The sequence below is a fragment of the Diplotaxodon limnothrissa genome, linkage group LG19 (genome assembly GCF_057381915.1).
Source record: "Diplotaxodon limnothrissa isolate DT_005_m linkage group LG19, D_limnothrissa_male_GT1.1, whole genome shotgun sequence".
Classification (NCBI taxonomy): Eukaryota; Metazoa; Chordata; class Actinopteri; order Cichliformes; family Cichlidae; genus Diplotaxodon; species Diplotaxodon limnothrissa.
In genome coordinates this window covers 18,227,707-18,248,874 of record NC_140614.1, presented here as the reverse complement: position 1 = coordinate 18,248,874, position 21,168 = coordinate 18,227,707, and the positions used below count along the sequence as shown (strand labels likewise).

The window sequence follows — 21,168 nt, the reverse complement described above, 5'->3', positions numbered from 1 at the left end:
ACAAGTAAGTACAGTAAAGTACGTGCATTTCTAATATGTGAATAAATTACCATAAAAGAAAAGATTTTATGATACTGAGCTTTTAAAAGATTAAGGTTGACTTAATGGTTCTTTTAGTTATTTTCCTAAGCTTGAGTTATACTGGATCATTGAATTTGATACCAGTTTTAAACCATTATTCATGATATACTTGGATCAGCTACAACTATTAAAATCACCTACCTAAAAATTATCTTCCCTCTCCACCACCATTACAACTGCCATCATCACCGAGGCCTAGATATAGGATCTCTGGAGGGCTCCTACAGTTTTTGAGATTGAGACTTGCGAACAGATTGTAGGGTTTTCAGTTCTGGATCGTGGGAGCTGCAGATTTTGTCAAGCCCTTCAGAGCCTTTTGTGTTCCTCCAGCAGTTCTTGAGCAAGTTTTGCTAAACGTATAGGGATGGATTCAGCTTGTTCCAGTTTCAGTCCGATGCAGATACTTTGACTTAAGGCAGCGATACCATTGTTAAAATAAAAATGATTTCTGCTTTTTTTAATATAGCAAATTTCATTACACATAAACTCAATATATTTACCATAAAAGCTAAAAACTATGTAAGTCGACAATGTCTTGAGGGGATAAAAACAACAAAATAAAATACTAGTTAACACACATGTGCGCATATACACACACAGACACAGCTGTCAAGTGCAAACCTACAAGAATAAAAAAGTTTTAAGTATGTTTTTCAGTGTAGACACAGATATAATTGATCTCAGTTTAGCAGGAAGCTAGTTACAAAGAACAGGATTACAGTAACAATAATATTAATATTAATAATTCAGGGAACCATTAAAAGATGTCCTGAGATGTCTAACAAGGTTTTAGACACTGATCAAGTCAGAGATGTTCCACTGAGTAATCATCACTTTGACTGACGCTGGAAATTATCCTTTTTTTATATGCAAGTACACACTGATTTCCTAACTTTATAAAATAAAATGTAAGAAATGTACCAAAGATAATACATTACAGCAGGATAAAAATAATTAAAATATTCATATCTAGTCTCCTATCAGTTCATTGTGAGAACTATTTCTTCAGACTGCTGTCATTTATATTCAATGTACTCTAGTTTATCCTTTCCTGGTCTCACAGTTTCACTGAGTCCACCTCCTTCGACTGCTCCTTACACACACATTGGGCTGACAAGAAACGTGCGATGTGAAAATATATTAATGGAGTGAAACAAAACGTCACCGGTGTTACTGTAAGTGCAGTAAAAGCTTCCAAACAACAACAGAAGATAACAACAGTGACAGCGAGTAAGCTAAGAAAATATTCTTGGAAGTTTTTAGTAATTTCTGCTCTCTTGACCACAGTTTGTGGTTAAACTAAAAGCTTTTGCAAATATCAAAATGAAAAATGTTGATGTAGGTAGAGTCCAATGCTTCCAAGCTGCTGAGGCTTTGTTGTCATCTTCCTCCATCCTATGTTAGTCTTCCCACCAGTTATCAGTGCACTGCTTCCATCAGATGGTGAATTAAACACAGAACAATATAGAACTCAATTAAGTGGATCAGTCATAGTCCATCTTATTGTCACTGATATGCAATTTAAATATTGGATCAGTGCAAAGTATAATCAAACACAGTCAATCTTTTTTAATACATTTCCAGCAGTGTATTTCACAATCCACTTACAACACCATTGTGCGTGTTCTCCGCAACAAACAAGCAGACCTACTCTGAATTACAGTTTTTAAAGAAAATGTTTGTTTTGTTGCTTATTAAACAAAGCCGACTGCAATACTTCTATATATGTAACAGGCTACCATTGGCTGATAATATTAGTCATTTGATATATTGGTTGATTATTGTCTTTGAAGTTGACCTTTATCTCGAGCTTGAACGATATGGTAAAAAATACACTACATACACCCCCACTAATATTTGGTTAAATATGCTTTAGCAAGTTGCACCTCAACCAAATGCTTTTGGTAGCCATCAACAAGCTTCTGGCATAATTTAAAGATAATCCTCAAGGCTTCATTTTTGGCTCCAAGAGACCTTTCCAACTCGTGTAAATTTACAATTCTTCTTCTTAGAGCTTCACAGACTTCTGAGATCTTCATAAAGTTACCATGATATCCATGCTCATGAACCATGAACTTTTGACCAAAACTGTATAACCTGGTGTAATTTGCTGGGGATGGATTGGAGGAATTTCTAGCCTATCACAATAGGAGCTCGCTGCTCCTGCATTTTTTTTTTGCCCTCCACTTACTGATTTTTAGCAGGGCAACTTTAAATGGTCTGTTTTGCAAACAGCACTAAAATAAAAATGGAAATTCAATGCCAGCACTCCTGCCGCAGTAGAAATGACACCACATATGGTGGGTCATCCTGGCCCCTTTCCAAATCTGCATTGATCCATGCATGACTATTAATTTACCATCAAGCTCCAACAGTGACTCCAACCAAGTTCCAACTACTGCTAGCTAAATAAAAAAAAAAAGAAGAAAAGCATTCAGATTAGCAGGTCATTATATTATATAGAAGCCTCAACAAAAAAGATCTACAAATATTAATACTAAGGTTCAAGGTTGGCTAATAAGTACCTCTCTTCAAGGGTACAGCCCTTTATTTTAGCTTTAGTGACAAGCTGTTGTAACACTAAAAGTGCAGTAAAGGTTTTTGGTTTCTGAGAGTGTATTTAGCATGGAGTGAACATGTGAAAGACCTGAAATATGTCATTTCTTGTGCAAACAGAACAACCCTAACTTGCAAAATAAAAATGAAAGGTGATCACAAAGGCATAGAAATTATATCAGTGCACCGGGCGAGACCGTATGAGGGCAGTTTTGTCTGATTCACCACTGGGAATTTCCACCTTCCTGGGAGTGATTCACAGTCAGTCTCAAAGCATCCAGAAAAAACAGCCCCCCCCCCCCCCAAGAAATATGTTGAGCCAAAGTACTCTGGTGAAATTGTTTACTAGTTCAACTCTCAGCTTGAAGTTGGTCTAACTTAAGTGGTTAGGAGGTTATGACACCGGGAATTGAAATAAAACAAATGCAGCTAGCGTTTGTGTGTGGGTAGAGCTGGAAAAAGTGTCTATAATCTGAACGTATCTGAACATTTGTTATACAGATATGGTCATATCATTGCCATAAAAATAGTTTCCAGTTAAGCCAGACACTGGGAAGAATGCAGGCTCACAAGGGTTTTTACAGTTGATCCAAAAGTTTTTTCTTTGGGATTTTGTTTGCAGTTCAGTCTAAAACCAGAGTTAACAAAGTGCAGACTTTGTATCATTTTATGCAACCTGACACACAGTTACAAGACAAGAGTGCAATATTATACCTTTAATCATCTATAGGTTCATGTAGTGTGTTAATAATATAGCAAAACAGACAGAACTTTCAGTTTTATCTCTTATATTAGCTTGGATTTCTAAACTATTTACTAGCAAAAAAATGGAATATTACCCGCAAAACACAAAGCATCGTCCTCCATAGCTGAAAACTGAAGCCAACACAGAAACACCAAAAGCTGAAGTTTCTTCTAATGGTTACTGGAAGCTGATTTTAAAACTTAGTTAATCTCTATAGACTCACATATGCAATTTTAAAAGAGAAATAACAAATTTATAGCCTACTACAAAAAGCAGTCGTTATCTCTATAGCTAATTTCCTTCTTCATGGCAGCTGTACGTAGAGTGATTTTTTTTATAACTCAACTGCTCAGATTTTGGTAAAGCTTAAAATTGAGGGTGCTGTCACTGAGAGGTGGCTGTATCTGCTAAGGCCCCAGTCACACAGGCCTAGACCAGTCAGCAACCACCAGTTTCTAGAGAAAATGTGTATTACTCAACTGTTTGCCTAGTGGTCCCTGGAGGTTGTTGGCATATGCCAAATGACATCGGTTACAAAAGAGGAGCACTTGTTGTGATTGCTTTGGTTGTTAGCAGATTGTCTAGGTCACCCATAGTTTGCATGCAAGGTGCAGACCTTTCTGCAAATATTGCCATTTACTCTCTGAAGTGTACAAAATGTGCAGGTTTTATTTTGAAGGTGAATACTGACCATTCTGTGTTATACTTTCCACAGTTCCACTACCACTTGGCAAGTATTTTACAAGAGTTTGCAGGCATGTCGGTGTCTGTTGTGCAACCTCATAGTGACCAAAGCAATCAAAGATGTTTTTGAATCTACACTTTTTACCTCTTTCCAACCAATTTCAAACTAGTGACTACCAGCAAACTCCAGTAACTGGAACGTGCATTTTTCCCCTGTGTCCCATTTTTGCCAGATTGTTGCTGATTAGCCTCAAGACCTGTGTGACTGAGACCTAACTGTCTTCTAGGTTTTCACCTTAGCTAATTGTCACGAACAGTTAGGGATCTCTAGACCATGCTTGGGACTGCTGGTGCCTTTTTGAGTATTTTATTTATAATTATCTGAAAAATAATTACAGTAACATGATTTATTGTGTGGCTATTTTTACCAGCAGATGGTCTATTCCAGGGGTCGGCAACATGCGGCTCCGGAGCCGCATGTTGCTCTTTAGTCCTTATAGTGCGGCTCCGTGTGGTTTGGGAAAATAAATTAGAAGTATTTAGCTGAAGTGTATTTTATTTATGTTAGTTATTTTTTAACTTGTAGTTCTAAATTGGAAGATTATTGTGATATTGAAATATAAAAATAAAATTATATTCTATTATTTTTTCATCGCTCTAAATAAGCGTCACACTCGCGGAAGCCGGTGTACCCGCCGAAACGCCGTGCATATATCAAGACTTTCAGCCTCAGGTAGGCCAATTATGGACCTTCGGATCCACATTATGTCACCACCGTGAACTATGTTAAAAACAAACACCGCTCACGCCTCACAGATGACAGCGTACAGTCCTGGGTAAAGATGTAAGTGACTTCGTACAGCCCCGATTTGCAGACGCTGTGCGCAGAGGTTCAGGAGCAGAAGTCCCATTATAAAGATATCACGGTAGAACCGATGATGTTTCTATCAACACGCTTTTCAGCATCTCTTTATTGACCACTTTTCACACACGGTTGCTGCAGGCATACAGCCGGCTGTAGCTTTTCAGCTCACAGCCCGACAACACAACAGCATAGATAGCACAGACGTTAAGGTGGCGAGGCGTGATTGCGGGTGTCGCTCAGGTGCGTCCGCCTCCCCTGCAGCGGCGCTGCAGACCACGCCCCGCTACACACATTAACCAGGTAAAATACATATTTAGGCAGAATTTTGCAAATATATATTTTTCATTTTTTTGCAGCATAGTGCTTTTTTTCCAATTATTTTTTAAAAGTCAGGTCAAGGCTCCAAAAGCCCAAAGGCGATATAAGGGTGGCGGCTCACAACAGTTTTTGTTTGCTACATGGATCATTTTAGTTCAGCTGGGTGTCTTTCCTTTTCTTATATTTCTTTAAGAGTTCAAAATGTGTTAATTACATAAATAATTTTCTCTGTAACATTTCATGGATTTCATAAGCAACACACTTTAGTTGTTCACACAAAGCATAAGGTAAAAAAACAATATATACAGTGTTATCTTCATTTTAGATGTCAAAATGTATTTGCGGCTCCCAGTGTTTTCTTTTGCGTGGAAACCGGGTCCAAATGGCTCTTTGGGTGTTAAATGTTGCTGACCCCTGGTCTATTCTCTTGTTTTGGTAAATGAAGTTCTAGGATTTTATTTGGATGTTACTTATTAGCATTTGACCATTCGACAAATTAGCATTTGTCTGCATCTGTAGATGCAGTTTGTAAACCAAGCTAGCAAGCATCAGCATATTGCTTTGTATCCCACCTTCTTGTCCACATATTGTCATTCCAAGATGCAATAAACCAACATGGTGGCTGCAAAAATGCTAACACTGCTTCCAGAAAAATAACAATCTGCATCCTTCTTTCAAACACAGTCTGCGCTTAAAACAGCATGCATCATATTATTTTAAAAAAAGTGTTTAATATGTGTGAACCTCAATCACATGCTGGCTACACGCTAAAGTATCACTCATAAAAAAAATTTAAAAACTGCAGGTCTAAAATTGTATCACATTGTGCATGCGACTTTAATTACACTGTTTGTAGTGTTTAACATGCCCTTTCCTTAATGTGCTTTTTTTTTTTTAACACATTTTGCAACACCTTTTTATAGCAAACGCTTAATATAAATGAAGTTTCTCACATTGGTCTGCTGAGCATCATAGCTCAGCTCAAGTTTAACTAGTAAGTGAGAATTTTGAAAGGGGTTCCCTGCTAATTCAAGTGGTCAGACAATGCAGTTCTTCACTGTAGTGAAGTTCTTGATGCCTGCAGAGAGAAGACACTATTCTGCAAGATGTGGGAGAGAGAATTGAGCCATCCTACAGCCAGCGGCCAAGCTTTCCAAGTCTTCCACTGCCTAGGAAGAGATTTGAAGAGATTAACACACTAGCATTAGCTCCGATACAAGCAGAGGATTGAATTAATTAAAGACTTTGCTGTGCTGCGGTGCATTCACATGGTGTAGCATTGAAACTGTCGCCACCCCACCCCCAGTAAGACTGGAATTTGTCCAACTCAGCCAGCCATGAATGCTCTATTTTTACCTTCTTCCTTGTTTCACTCAAGCTCATGCTAATGTGAGAGATAAATAAAATCAAGTGATTTTTGTTTGGAGGCTGTTGAGAAACTAGTTTACATATTTTGCCTGAAATGCCCCCATCAAGCTGCGGCTAAAGTCCTTCTGTCTGTTTTTTGAATGTTGTGAAATTCATTGAACAGTTAATTTAAATTGAGAAAGGGCAATTGTTCCTGTTGTAATAATACAACCGTATGTGTTTGTGTGGCTTTTAATCATCAGATCATGACTGAGAAGGGCTTTGATATTGTGGTGGTTGGCTCCTGTATGACTGACTTGGTGAGGTAAGTAGATTTAGTCCATTATTTAACTTTAAATCTGGTAAATCGATGATAGCATGTGAAACAAGTTGTTCCACTGACAGTGATTATAAATCATCTTAAAATTTTATGAGAAGGCTAAATCTGGGTGCAGGAAACGCCTCTGCTTCCTCAGGTGGACCCAACAGGAAACAGCACATTACCATGTTAGGAAACTAATTTCAAAAATGTTCAGCAGACTTTGTCAAATTTGTGTCAAGTCCCGATGTGGCTTTGCTTATTAGTTAGAATTGTGGTCAGAGGTTTATGTAAGTGCATCTCATGGATGAACGTCATTGTAATTTTGGTCTTTTGATGATTTCTTTGAACTTTTCCAGGGTGGAATTAATAAGGAGCATACCCTTTAATGCCTGAAAAAAAACCAAGTATAAAAATATATATACAGGCTCACATGGTTAGAATATAATTTATTTTTTGATAGCTATCAACAAGCTTCTGGTTTAATTCTGGCTGGATATCTGACCACTCTTCTTGGCAGAACTGATCATGCAAATTGGTTGGTTTCCTGGCATGGATCCAGCATTTAGGCACAGTACACAATCAATAAATATATATGGCTTTAGGAAGACCATTCCAGAAGCTTAATGTTAGCCTGCTTAATCAACTTGTTTCACTGTGGACAGTAATGCTGGTGTTTCAGCAGTTTCCAGTTCATGGCAGGCTTAAGCTGTGGTGGTTTCTGGGTTGTTCCTGAACATCCTAACCAATTTCCTCTCACCTAAATGTAACAATTTGGGTCTTGTTCTAGACTTTGGCAAAGTGGTGACACATCTGTAACTTGTACTTATGAAACTTGGTTGAACTGATGACCTTGAAATCTGCGGTTGAATAGAAACAGCTACAAGAGACATTCCCAACTTGTGTAAATCTACAACTTACTTTCTTAAATCTTCAGTTTATTGGACTTTCCCATTGTTCTGAGTCAGTCAAGTGGGTGCTGTCAACCTAATTTATATGTTCATATTAAACAAGGGCAACAGGTCAAATAATCAGGTAAACAGATGGAAAGGTAATATCATTGTGAAGAGTGAAGCACTTCAGACTTCAGAATGATATGCTAAGGTGAGTTTTGGCTTTCTTGCCCATAAGTCTGCTTTGGATGACATAAATTTCGTCATCAGATAATGAGTGTGGACTTTGGGCAGATGTCGGTGTATCAGCTTCACATTTGCCTTCTGGGCAGACTTCAAGCTGATTTCATGACAGCATAACGTAAATAACTTCTGAGGGCAACAGCCAGTATTGGTGGGTCACAGCAATGGTCTCATATAAAAAGCCAAGACAAAACAAAGACTTTGAAAACAAGACTTCCTGTTCTGCATGCAAGTCTTTTAGTGCAGTCTGATTATGATTGCAGACAAAGTCTGAAAAACTGAGTTGTATCAGATTATAGCCAAAGATTTCAAGATTGTGTTTCATCCATTGCATTCCTGTTTTCCACGGTTAATCTGCCTGCAGCCTGTTCAAACGTCAGTGCTACTCCATCAACAAATGGAAACCAAGACCCAGGTTTCCTACAGATTGTGCATATTTAAATGCATATAACTGTTTATATAAATTTGTTTTGAAGCTGTAAATCTGCCACCATTATCAGTGTAAACTGTAAAAGCTCAGGCTTAGCAACAGTAACTCAGAGGATGCACCTCAGAAAACAGTCAATTGTCTTTGCTTGTTTCCCTTTATTATTATTAACCACTGCAGCCAGCCTTTTCCTCCAGGGATTTTATTTTGACATGCACGCCTGATGGAAAATATGGCATAAGGGCTTAGGGGTGTTTTCCATCAGCCTGAAATGGTCTGCAAAGTCTTCCTACACTGGAATAGAGGAAGTGTTCTAAAGTTAGACAATGCTGCTGCATTTTCAGTATTTGTCCTAAAAGCCCCCTGAGTTACAGGAAACATCAGCAGTGTGCGTGTGTTTGGCTCAACGGCTTTCAGGCCATTAGGCAGTAATAAAGGGCAGGCTCCAGGTTCTAATCCGTCTATTAGATTGCAAAACACGTTCATATTGGACTGAAGAATGCTGCCATCAGCTTTCATGGCATTTTTAAAAACACATTTTTTAAGTGAATCAAAATTTAAAAAAAAAAATAGACAGCAGAGAACTGAATTAAATGGAAATAATTTAAATTATTGAGCAAAAAGTTGTAGGCTGATGTTTTAGTTTTGTACGCCTACCCTTTCCCAGCATTTTTGTAACTACAATTTTTGAAAAGACCAGTAAAAGTAATAAATTAAAAACAAGGAAATAAACAAGATAAAAACAAATGTTCAGTAAACAATGGTTATCATACCTCAGTTTGTTTAGCTCTTGATTTTTAGCTTGTCAGTTGGTACATAAAAAGCGAATCTATTAGTCTAAGATATACAAATGATTAAAGCGCACGTTTTATGTTACTGTTATTTGTAAGTAGATGTTTTTTTAAATCTTGGACTTTACAAGTCCAGCTTTGAATGATTCACAGTTCAAAATAATCCTTATTTATTGTATGGTGCTTCCTTAGAGAATTCAAAGGCCTTTATATTCCAAATCTAAGTCATGTACAATAACCAACAAGAGACCGGTGATGTATAAAGTCTTATGGAGGCGCTAGATTGTGTAAACGCAATATTCTTGTAGCATCTCTTGCATTTTCTTCAGCACAGAGGACGGCCTGTTTTCATGAAAAATCAGTTGGAACATCTCTAATTTAAATGAGACAATGTGTGGCAAGAAGTGTCATTTGTGCTTTTACAATGATTCGTAATTGATGAATATCTTTCCAGCTTTATCAAAATTAAAAACTCCCTGGCACATCCAAAGAGTCTCACACGAATGCTTTGTCTCATCATTATATATTCTGATGAGTTTTAAAGTCATTCTCTTTAATTTGTGTTTGCAGTAAAAAATGCTGTAGGGGTGAAGCAATAAGATCAGCTAGAAAAGAGAGCATCTAACTGGGCCCTGTGCTGTGAAGCAGGTTCAGCATACCCAGAATATCTTTTGCTTATCTGGCTTCACTTACTCGAACCAATCAGGTTAAGCGATCATAAAAAGCTAAATTTTACCACCTCAATAAGTGAACATAGGGTCCACCTCAGGTCTGCCTCTGGTTTTACAACAGAAAGGAAACTAAAATGCTGAAAAATATGACGAGATTAAACATATTGTACTGAAAGCAACAAAGCTGCTGCAGACAAAGCAGCAGAGTGTGCCGCGTGAGAGAGTGTGAGAAAGGAGAAAAGTATGGAAATAAAAATGCTCTATGAACGTGTGAGCACTTGACGACAAAAGAAAAGTTGGAAAAAATGTCAATTGTGTAAGTTAATGCTAAAGTGAATCTATATTTCCTACTGATGCTCTTTTTGAAGGACAAAAACTTGATTTAATCTCTTAATATGCACTCACTGAAGTCCGGGTGATCTTCCAGGAGTAGTGACTCTATTTTGCAGTGTTCTGAATTATTCAGTAGGCAGTGATTACATGCTTGTCAGTCTTTTACCTCGAACACAATCTGCCCTTGAGTAGGTTAGGTCTGCAGTGTAAGTTACCATGGCGATGTGAACCACCTGCATAGCAGAGAAAACTCTGGGTTAAACCCTGAAGTTCCATGGAGAGGACCAAATCCTGCTGTGTCGTATAGACCTGCAAACACAAATGACAGATTGGTTGAAATGTGTGTAGTAAATAGATTAATAATGTTTATGATGACTTAGTTTCATACAACTTGGATCATAGAGAAGCAGACAGAAATTATGGATGCATGTATTAGCCTGAATTATGCATTACAAACTTGATGGTCAACCAAATTATGAGTTTCCACAAATCAAAATCGCTATTTATCCCTTCCTCTAATTGGCATCATTTTACAAACAAATGAAGGCTTTTAAAGCATTCTGAATCCTAGGTTCACATGTACATACAGTATGCTCATGTTTATTAGGAACATTCATCACTGTAATAATACATATGTGACCAAAAATAAAGAAAATTAGAGTATGTCCACTTAATTTCTGGTCTAAAAGGTGGGACCATCTGATGGTAAATTCAAGTCAAACTGTGCAGATGATCTGGTATAATTCCTGCTTGCTAAAATGTCAGCGTTGCATCATCCTCGTACGTGGTGAAATTTGTTGAGCCAAGTAGGATCCATTCCCACAATCATTAGTCATCAACTGCAGCACAATGGGTTAGTTTGAAACAATTTGTCATCCTCTTTTACCAGAACCTTTGCAAGCAAATGACACAATGAAGTGTGGAGATCGCGCAACAGTTTGTGTCATGCTGCGTCTTTTATATTTTTATGTGAAAAACATATATGACTGACAGGTGAGGGGAGCAATAACTGTCATGACTGTCACCTGCATGCCAACGACTGAAGCTCTGAATAAACAACAAACAAAATATGAGCTGCAGAAAAAGTTTCATAGCAGCTTTGCACAAAGTTGTCGCTTGACTGTCCACACTTATCAGAAACACATGCCTTCTCCTACTGCGAGTTTTTTTGGGAAAGGAAAGGCACTTTTTGGTTGCTCATTAGCAATTCAAGCAGTGACTTTCTGCTTTGAAGGGCAGGAGATGTCAATTAAGGCTCTAATAAGCTAATGGGAAATGGCCTGTTTTTGGTGGCAGGGAGTGTGTGTGTGTGTGTGCGCGTGTGTGTGTGGTGGGGCTTTTTTGGATGGAGATCAGAATGTGGATAGGGGAATACATTTGCAGCCCTTCAAAGTGATATGCATGACTTTGAAGTTAGAAATCCAGTTGTCTTGAACAGCCAGTGTTTGGCTGGCAGTACAATTAACTGACAGACAGCAGAGGCGCACACGCACACACACGCTCCTTTTCTTTTTGCTTCTGCCATATAAACACCCAAATGTAAGGCAGATTTCTGCATTGTTTAGTTTCAAATGCATCCATCAGGCTGTGCATGTTGTTAGGCAGTAAAAGGTTGTGTTTGATTGGCTGCAATCTGCAGCGCACAGAGAAGAGGTGCAGAGCGGTTCAGGTTTTGAACCCATTGTCAAAGCCATACAGTGCCCCCTACAGCTCACTGAGGTATTGTTATTATTTTTTATTTTAGCTTCCATTTTAGGCTATTTAGATCAAATTGCTTTCATAAGGGTGAAGTGGCCAAGGTAGAAACCATACAAATTCAAAACATATTAGAAGCGTAACAAATATAATATAAGATACAAGATATACAACATGATGGTCTAAAACCTGCCACAAGAGATACTCTTAAATACACAATATGCCCTCTTCAATACATTTATTATGATTCTTTTAAATTTAACAACACAAGTAACCATAATCCAAGGTTCAAATCCAAGCTTAGATTTTTATGAAAAATATTGCATGTGCAAGGTGAGTAATAAAAAAATGCTCTTTTCCCTTATATATCATAACCTGGAATAAAAAGCATGTTAGACTGCTAACTTATCCAGCATTGCTTTATGGATAAAAATGTAACAGTGCTTTTTCCTGTGAGCAGTCACTAATGCCTAACTAAGTAAGAAACTTTGCAGTTGTAAAGGAAAAAAGAGATTCACAGTAGACTGAATCACCACTCTGTAAAAATGATATCACCAAAAACAATTATCGGCAGGAAAGGAGCTTTTTTTGAGGAGTTATTCTAAGGAGACAGAAGCCTGAGTATCCTAACATTTTCATGGATTAAATCCAAAATACACCACATGTCTCGTCCTTTCAAAACAAATTATATGGTTTCTTTATTGTTTTTACAAGGGCTCATGTAAATCATGTATTGTAAATTTTATGCTGAACTTCTTACATTTTTGCCCGGGTAAGTAGCGTCTATTTATATTATAAAAAAAAGAAAATAAAACCAAAACAGCACCAAAAACTGAATTAAAATCCAAATTCAGAATACAACTGTAATAAGTTGGGTTATCTTTTTTGTTTTTTAAATGACTCATTCAGTCAGTTAACTGCCAAATTGGTCTGACAAAAGGTTTTGGTGATCATTGTCTAAGATATTCAAATTCAAATTCAAATTTTATTCGTCACGTACACAGTCATACACAGTACGATATGTAGTGAAATGCTTGGACAATGGATATGACAGGATACACTTAATCTCAAAAGTTGGAAAATCCCTGTTCTCTGCAGCCAAAACAGTAAAACAACAACAACGAAAAACCTTAATAAAAATAGGGTAGCACTATAAAATACAATATGAGCAAAAAGTAAAGCAAAAAGGGAAATACTCAAGTTAAAGCTGAAAGAACTGAATACAATAAAATAACTAAAAAACATAGAATGACTTGAAGTAAATGAATAAAAACTGTTTAATAAATGTAGTAGAAACTTAGATGTGTAATTCAATAACTCTGTTGCTTTCGTGATAGTAGGAATTTAAAGAAGATGTCCTAAAAAACTGAATATAGTACAATAACATGGCTTCATAAAATAAAACAAAAAAAAAAGCTGACACTCGGACTGAACGAGAACAAACACAACTACAAACCATGCAGATTGGATTTTTGGTTGTTTTATGCCTTTAGCTTTAGATATCATTTTATCATGGTGATCAATTTGGGTATTTTATATACAGTCATATGGAAATGAATGTACGGCATCTTTTATTTCAGTAGCTTATAGAATCACCTTGAACAGCAATATCTTGAAGTTATCTTTTTATGTATGACTTTACTATTGTTCTCACATCATTTTGGGGGACGTTTGGCCAACACCTCTCAATGCTACTTTAGTTAAAAAGATGCCTGGGTATTTTTCCATTCACAGCTCCTTTAGAATCCCATCACAGCACTTTGGTTGGATTGAGGTTTGCACTTTTAATTGGGCCATGGCAACAACTTGATTCTCTTTTTCAGCTGTTCTGTTATAGATTTGCTGCTGTCGATTCAATTTCTGCAAGGTACCCAGGTCCTGTGGCTGCAAAACAACACCAAATTATCACCCCACCACCACTGTGCTTGACAGATAGTATGAGGTGTTTGTGCTGATAAGCTGTGCTATTTGTTTTTGCAAATGTGCCATTGGACTTTATGGCCAAACATCTCCATTTTAGTCTCATATGTCCAAAGGACATTATTCCACAAGTCTTGTGGTTTGTTTAGATGCAACTTTCTACACTTAAGCTGCCTTGCTGTGTTCTTTTACAGAGAGGAGGTTTTCTACTGGCAACCCTTTCAAACAAGCCATAATTGTTCAGTCTTTCTATAAATGTACTGTCATAGTCTCATAAACTTTAACATATAACATGCTAACAGAGGCCTGTAAACTCTAAGATATAGCTCTTTAGATTTTTTGTTACTCTAAGCATCCACTCTGGGGAAGATCAGCAGCTGTCCTGAATGTTTTCCTCCTGTAAATAATCTTTTTCACATAGAGCGATGGATGTTACATTGTTTGGCATAGCCTTGTAACCTTTGCCTTATTTCTTGGTGGGCAGCAGCAACTGAAGATCATTGGTGATATCTTCCTCCTTGAAAACACCAGACCTGCAACACTTAATACATTTCTGTGAAAACAGTAAGAATGTACTTCATTTCTTAGCAGTCTTGGAGTTACTGAGAAATAATATATATTACATTACTGTTTTTTGTAAGTAATACTTAATGACTCCCTGAAGAAAGTCATTTGTCACACTTCTCATTGTTAACAGTTAATAAAATCACAAATCTCTACCTTAATGAAGACATGCATACAATCTTTCTTGGAGTGTTTAAGCATTAACACAAAGCTGTAACACACAGCAAAGTTGAAAGCCCAAAGACGCTTCAAATTGATCGCTCTAGCTTTTAATGGTAGAAACGGATGCTTCTTTACTACAAACCTGAGTGCTTATTGTTGCTTTTGTTACTTGCTGAAGAACAAGCTCCACTGGGCTGGAGGTCAGCAAGCACTCAGCTTTTAACATCACTCATCACTCTGTGCAAAAGGCTCGAGCCAACCTTCATGTCTTTAATTTTGCTTAAAAAATAGGAGAAATTAAAGAGCCGTACTACTGCAGCCAGCTCTGCCTGTTTCCCCTCCTTAAGGATGGGTTCTTGATAGGCATTCTCCACTGAAACCATTTCTTATGAGGCTTCAGTGCCATAGGAATCTCTCAGGTCTGTGTCAGGCCTTGAGAACATTTTTTCAATACTGTTCATCTGCTGTAGATATTTTTTAGTACTGCTACTTATTATGCCCTCCACTTCTCCACTTCCCTGAATTTTTTAAGAACACATTGCACACCAGGCAGAGGTATGCTAAATGTTCAGTTCTTAGTAGCTGTAGATACAACTAAAGGAATGGGAACAACATATATGTTTTTTGTGATATTCTGCTAGTAACAAATTGCTTAAAGACCTTCAGAAACCCTGGAGAGTTCTTGCTTTAAAATAGTGTGGCTTCTTGGAAGCCAAATATAACAAAATGATGGGTAAGGCCTACACAGGAATAAAACGATGTACATTTAATGTTTAAGCTAAGAATATGAGATGAGGAAAAACATATGTATTGCTAAACTTTAGACATTCTAGCAAATCATCATAAAGGTTAATTTTATTATTTGTATTTCCCGTGTTCTGAAATTGTTGGTTTGCCAAGCCTGATATAGACCACCACGTAAAAAATGGCATCACACATGTGACTCCAACAAATGGTGTGACCACACAAATATAAACACCCACGTATACTCACACACTGCACCTCCTGTTGGTGGAGCATTTCGCCATGTCCATGTAAGGTATGCTGTCCTCACTCAGCCTGTTCTTTGTTAAATCTGCTCACCTTGTTCTGATTTACTGGAACGTCAGCTAAAAGGACCTTTGTGGACAAGGAGAATTATATAAGATGAGCACATAATATTATCCTCTGAGCCATGCGTGAACTTGGAAAAACAACCACTTGTCTGAGTCATAATAAGAGCTGAAGGTCATTACACTTCAGTTAAAATGTTTATTATGTTTAATACAACCACCCAATATCCACTGTTCTGTAGTTTAATAAAGTTTCAATTAATAAAAATGAAAGCATGACCTCCCTCATCCTATTTTGCAAGTTCACTTTGGAAGTTGTGCTTGGAACTGGAAAGACATTTCTAACTTTCCCCAGAAAACCCCCCAGAAAAATCTAAACAAAAACATCATATCAGCTTGTTTTTGTCCATGTCTGCTTCCCCCCTGTTGCTCACCAGCAGCTGAGAAATGACTTTAATGGAGATGGAGGGAGAGGGAAATGAGGGCCAGCCTGAAAGCAAACACTTCACGTCACTGCACACCTGCTTTTGGCCTCTTGGTTCCGTGGGAGAAAATGCACTAAGGTTGCACTTTAGCACATAACCGCCCTGTTTGTTTGGTACACTCACCGCAGACAACAATAGCTAAGTGTCTCTCTGGGCTTGAACAGGCGTGGGTGGGTTTATTTAGGAATTTGGAAATCTGTTTATCTTACCTGTCACTCATCCGGCTTCAGGTGGCTGTCGGCCAAATGTGGAGTAAGACCGTCATCCACAATAGTTAGGCTCATTACTTATTTATTCATTTTTTTAACAGTTTTTGGAAAGCCAAATTGGCACTTTGTCACTAACATCAGTTTCCTGAATGTTTTGATTAAAAATGAAATTTGGGCATTGATAAGGGACCTTTGTAGGAAGGATGCGGATTAATGCTCTTCCACACAGCCTTTAAACCGTTCAACACAACAAGAAATGTTAGCCATTTCACTAGCTACACCACAGTATGACTCAGTATTATTGCAAAAATAACTGCATGTTATAGATGCCTGTTGCCACTGTTAAGTCATCCATCTGTTTAAGCTTTGACTTTAGCTTTGTAACCATCACCATCTCAACACAACAACACAGGGTCAACAGAGAGACATGGATACCTGTTAATTAGTGCTATATAACGGATTAATAAAAACCAAAGATTTCTCCCAACAAAACTGGAAATCTTAGACATCTGTTAGTACAGTTAGAAAGTAATATTATTTGTCAGGCAACTGCATCCAAAATGCACCAACACTACAGTCATGGTATAGCGGACCAGTTCAGTGACTCTAGTTAACAGAGGTGAAGCCTTACAGAGTCCGAAGCGATAAATAAAAGTAGCTCTAATCCTAAAAATGCAAACCTTAATAAAATGTAAATGCATGAGTTATTGAAAGAAACCATCAATCATGGACTTTTTACGAAGGAAGAAATTAACTGTAGAGACCAAAACTACTTTTGTAGCAGGCTTTAAACATGTTAAGTTTTAGTCAACAAAATTCAGAAAAAGTCTGGTATGTTCAAATCAAATCAAATCAAATCAAATCAAATCACTTTTATTGTCACATCACATGTGCAGGCACACTGGCACAGCACATGCGAGTGAAATTCTTGTGTGCAAGCCCCACAAGCAACAGAGATGTGCAAACACAACAACACAAACGAGCAAAATACAAGAATGGCCAACCTGAAACTAATAAATATATGTACAATATATAATAGTGTATGCATTTCTGGATGTGTATACTAAATATTTTCCTACGTGTGTGTGTGTGTGTGTGTGTGTGTGTGTGTGTGTGTGTGTGTGTGTGTGTGTGTGTGTATACACATTTTTACAAATTAAATAGTAAAAAATAAATAAATAAAAAAAAAAAAATAATAATAATAATAATAATAATAAAATATATAAAATATACAGAGTTGAATATGTGCAGAACAAGTGGCATTTATATACAGTGTGGAGTGCATAATGTTGAAGTTCCAGTAGTGAAGCTGAGGTGTCTATGACGTGTTCAGCAGTCTGATGGCCTGATGGAAAAAGCTGTCTCTCAGTCTGCTGGTACGGGACCGGATGCTGCAGAACCTCCTTCCTGATGGAAGCAGTCTGAACAGTTTATGGCTGGGGTGACTGAAGTCCTTGATGATCCTCCCCGCTTTCCTCAGGCAGCGCTTCCTGTAGATGTCTTGGAGGGAGGGAAGCTCACCTCCAATTATCCGTTCAGAGCACCGCACTACTCGCTGGAGAGCTTTGCAGTTGTAGGCGGTGCTGTTGCCATACCAGGTGAGAATGCATCCAGTGAGGATGCTCTCAATGGCACATTTACTACAATCTGACATTTTTATTTGCCTCTACCATCTTGTGCCATCCCTTTAAATATTATTGTTGTAACTCTATTGTAAGACTTGCACAAAATGCGCTTTCAATGCAGCTATTTCACTATGGAGTTATTACATTTATTTTAAAGTGTTGTGTTTTGTGTTGTAGTTTTGCCATGCATACCATACATATCAGTTTTTTGGTAACTTAGAATAATTATAGGGGGTTATTTATCAGGGGCAAAGTTTAAGAAATTCCAACTGGTAATACAGCAAAAACAAAACACTGTAAAGGAGGCTGACTCACAGTCATTTAGACGTCTTGGTCTCTGTAAATATTTGCATCACATCTCCATGAAACTGTCTAAATAAAACTATGGGGATTTCTGTATTTTGTATGCTACTCTGGTCTTCCACAAATGCCTCTTTGGACACTTTTTATTTATGCTTTCCCCTTGCTCCAACTGGCTCCAGAGCCTAGTTCTTTTATAGGTTACATCTGTTAGGAAAAGTTTTCTCTCTCACCACTGTCACCAGGTGCTGCTCCTACAGTATCACTGAGTTTCAATTATGTTTTAAAGCACCCTATGATGACTCTTGCATTGCTTTGGTACTAGAATTTAGAGTGGACTTTTATTTTTGCTCACTTCCAGCTCCTTATTTTTATTCCTGTGTTCTAATTAGAGTAGCTTTGAGTGATTCACACTTCGAAATAATCCTTATTGTTCTATTATTGCATCTTGCTACAGCCCCTCAGTTCATCCAGTCTGAAAAAAGCCCTTTTAGATCCTCTCCCTTTGAAGGTCACTCTCCCTTTAAGCCAGATGTCTTCTGATTGGCTGCCCCTGGTATGTGCAACATTTGAACAGGAGGTGGGTGGGGCATCTGTGTGCCTTAGATGACCTTATAAGGGCAATGTTCCCAGTGACAGTGTACAGAGCCAGGAGGAAAAAAAACTGTGTGAAATTAATGGTGCATTCCTGAATTAGTCTGAAATTCCATGTTCCCAGTTGAAATTTTGTGGAACGCCCCCTGAACTCAGGTTTCCCACTCGGAAAGTCAGAGCAGACTCACAATGCATCAATTTAGGAATGATGGCACCCCTGAATGTAAACAGTAGTAGAACTGTACACTTCTGCTTATCCTTATCATCTGTGATACATTATATAAATATGGATATAGGTACATAGATATTGCAAGGTTTTGCAAGCAACAAGTCAGGAGACAGCTTGCCTGGGCTTAAGGTGTGTTTTGATTTGGTAATCTATGCAAATAAAACAAAGTCTCTGAATGGCACATTGCGGTTCAGAGGTGGTTTTCTGTCAAACTGTTTCTGGGATTTTCTTTTGCCACTGTGAGCTGTGAAACCTCGCGGTGAGCCTCTGTGCTACCAAAACAAACTGTCTTAATGGCAGATGACATGACTGCCTCCCTTTTCTTTCTAGCTTCTGTATTGTAATGCTGACTTTGTGATTTTTTTCTTTCTGCCTTTTTTGCCTTTAGGCACAAAAAAAAAAATCACATTTCAGATTTCTTCTTCTGGGTTTTTGACACTTGATTAAAATGTGTCAGTGTCAGTGCTGTTCTTATTCAAGAGTTGCATGGTGCTGACACAGGTGGGAAACTTTTTAAAAAAGATGTGTGTGTGTGTGTGTGTGTGTGTGTGTGTGTGTGTGTGTGTGTGTGTGTGTGTGTGTGTGTGTGTGTGTGTGTAAATGTGTGTGTTTTATGTGTTAAACCTTTGTTCTGTTTCCTTCTTACCACGTTTTAGCCTGACTGACCTTACATCCAGTTATAGCCTGGGGTATGTCAGTTGTTTTCACACGGTTGTGCAAAAACAGCAGCATTTAGAACAACCTCTAGTGTTTGCCACCGGCTTCTCAGTTACTGGAAATCCTGGGATTGAGTGAACTTACTGTAACAGCACACCTGCCACAAACACGCTGACATACACACACAAACGCGCACAAAGGCACGAAAAAGAGCAACAACAGGGAGGAAAACAAGTTTATGACAACATTTTGCCACCCGCAAACCCTTTGGCCTCAGTCCAGCACTGCCCAGAGCCAAACCGCAGAGTCCTGACATACAACATGAAGCTGTCTGCTGTCTATGCACTGTTACTCATTACCCATTCTGGCTCTGTGATTGGAAGAATTAGGGCACAGACAGCTCCTCCTGAGGGCACCCACCTGTGGCATATCAACCTCGAGGGCAGGGGCTGGACTTGACCAAATCTCATGACTCAGGCGTTACGTGCACAGCCAGTGTCAAGTTGAGACATCTGTGGGATTCAATGGTTGCATCATTTGCAAATTTGGAGACACTTGTATTGGCACATCTGGCTGAATGTCTAGGTACAAAAGTACATTTTAAATCTATAAAGCAAGTTTCTTTTTGAAAAAAGACAGGGAAAAAACACTGAAGGAAACAAGTTTCCATTCATTCCAGCAATGTTTGCATTAAGTTGACCTCTCAGTGAAAGACCTTCAAAAGATATAATCCTCAGCAGACTCCACAAAAAAACTTTGTTTGTGTGGTTTTGCACGCTTTGCAGTGATAAATAAATAGCCTAACTAGGGAAGGATTTGAGCCCTGAAGGGTTTTCTTCACATTTTGACACTCGCAGTGCCAAACAAAACATTTTTTTTTAACTTTGATGGAAGGTTTTCCAACTGTTATGTGCAGTATGAAGAGATGAAAAAAACCAACCAAAGCATTCCTTCAAGTAGAGGAATCCTTCATTTTTTATTTTCCCAATCCCATGAGGGGTTTCTCTTTGTAAATACTATAGTTACACACTGTGTTTTCTCTCAGCAAGGCACCAAGGCTACCCAAAGCAGGGGAAACCATCCATGGTCACAAGTTCTTCATCGGTTTTGGAGGAAAGGGGGCCAACCAGTGCATACAGGCTGCCAGACTTGGAGTCAAAACTGCTATGGTCTGCAAGGTATGGCACCCCAGTCAAAGTTTGGAGTTTTTGTTGGATTTTAGCATTAATATGTGTTCTCTCTTTTTAAAAAGAAACACTTTTTCTTGTCCACCCTTTGGCTCGTCCACATCTTACTCAGTGCAGATAATCAGCCATCAGCTACCAAAGCCCACCAACTATTTAACAACTCTTCAAAACCTTTTAGCTTCGTTCACACTTCAGTCATTTCACTCCATCGACTCT

General features: G+C 38.1%; 1 protein-coding gene across 3 annotated transcripts in view; it reads left to right on the top strand.

The window, feature by feature from the left end:
- rbks (ribokinase) overlaps positions 1–21,168 on the top strand; it is a 58,432-nt gene that overhangs the window by 283 nt on the left and 36,981 nt on the right. For all 3 annotated transcript variants that reach the window (XR_014904929.1, XM_085342764.1, XM_085342763.1), the window contains exons 2-3: positions 6,860–6,921; positions 20,811–20,943. Coding sequence is in view for 2 of the 3 variants with exons in the window: in XM_085342764.1 (XP_085198890.1) it covers positions 6,863–6,921; positions 20,811–20,943 (192 nt within the window). In the remaining variant the exon portion in view is untranslated. The remainder of the gene's footprint in view (positions 1–6,859; positions 6,922–20,810; positions 20,944–21,168) is intronic.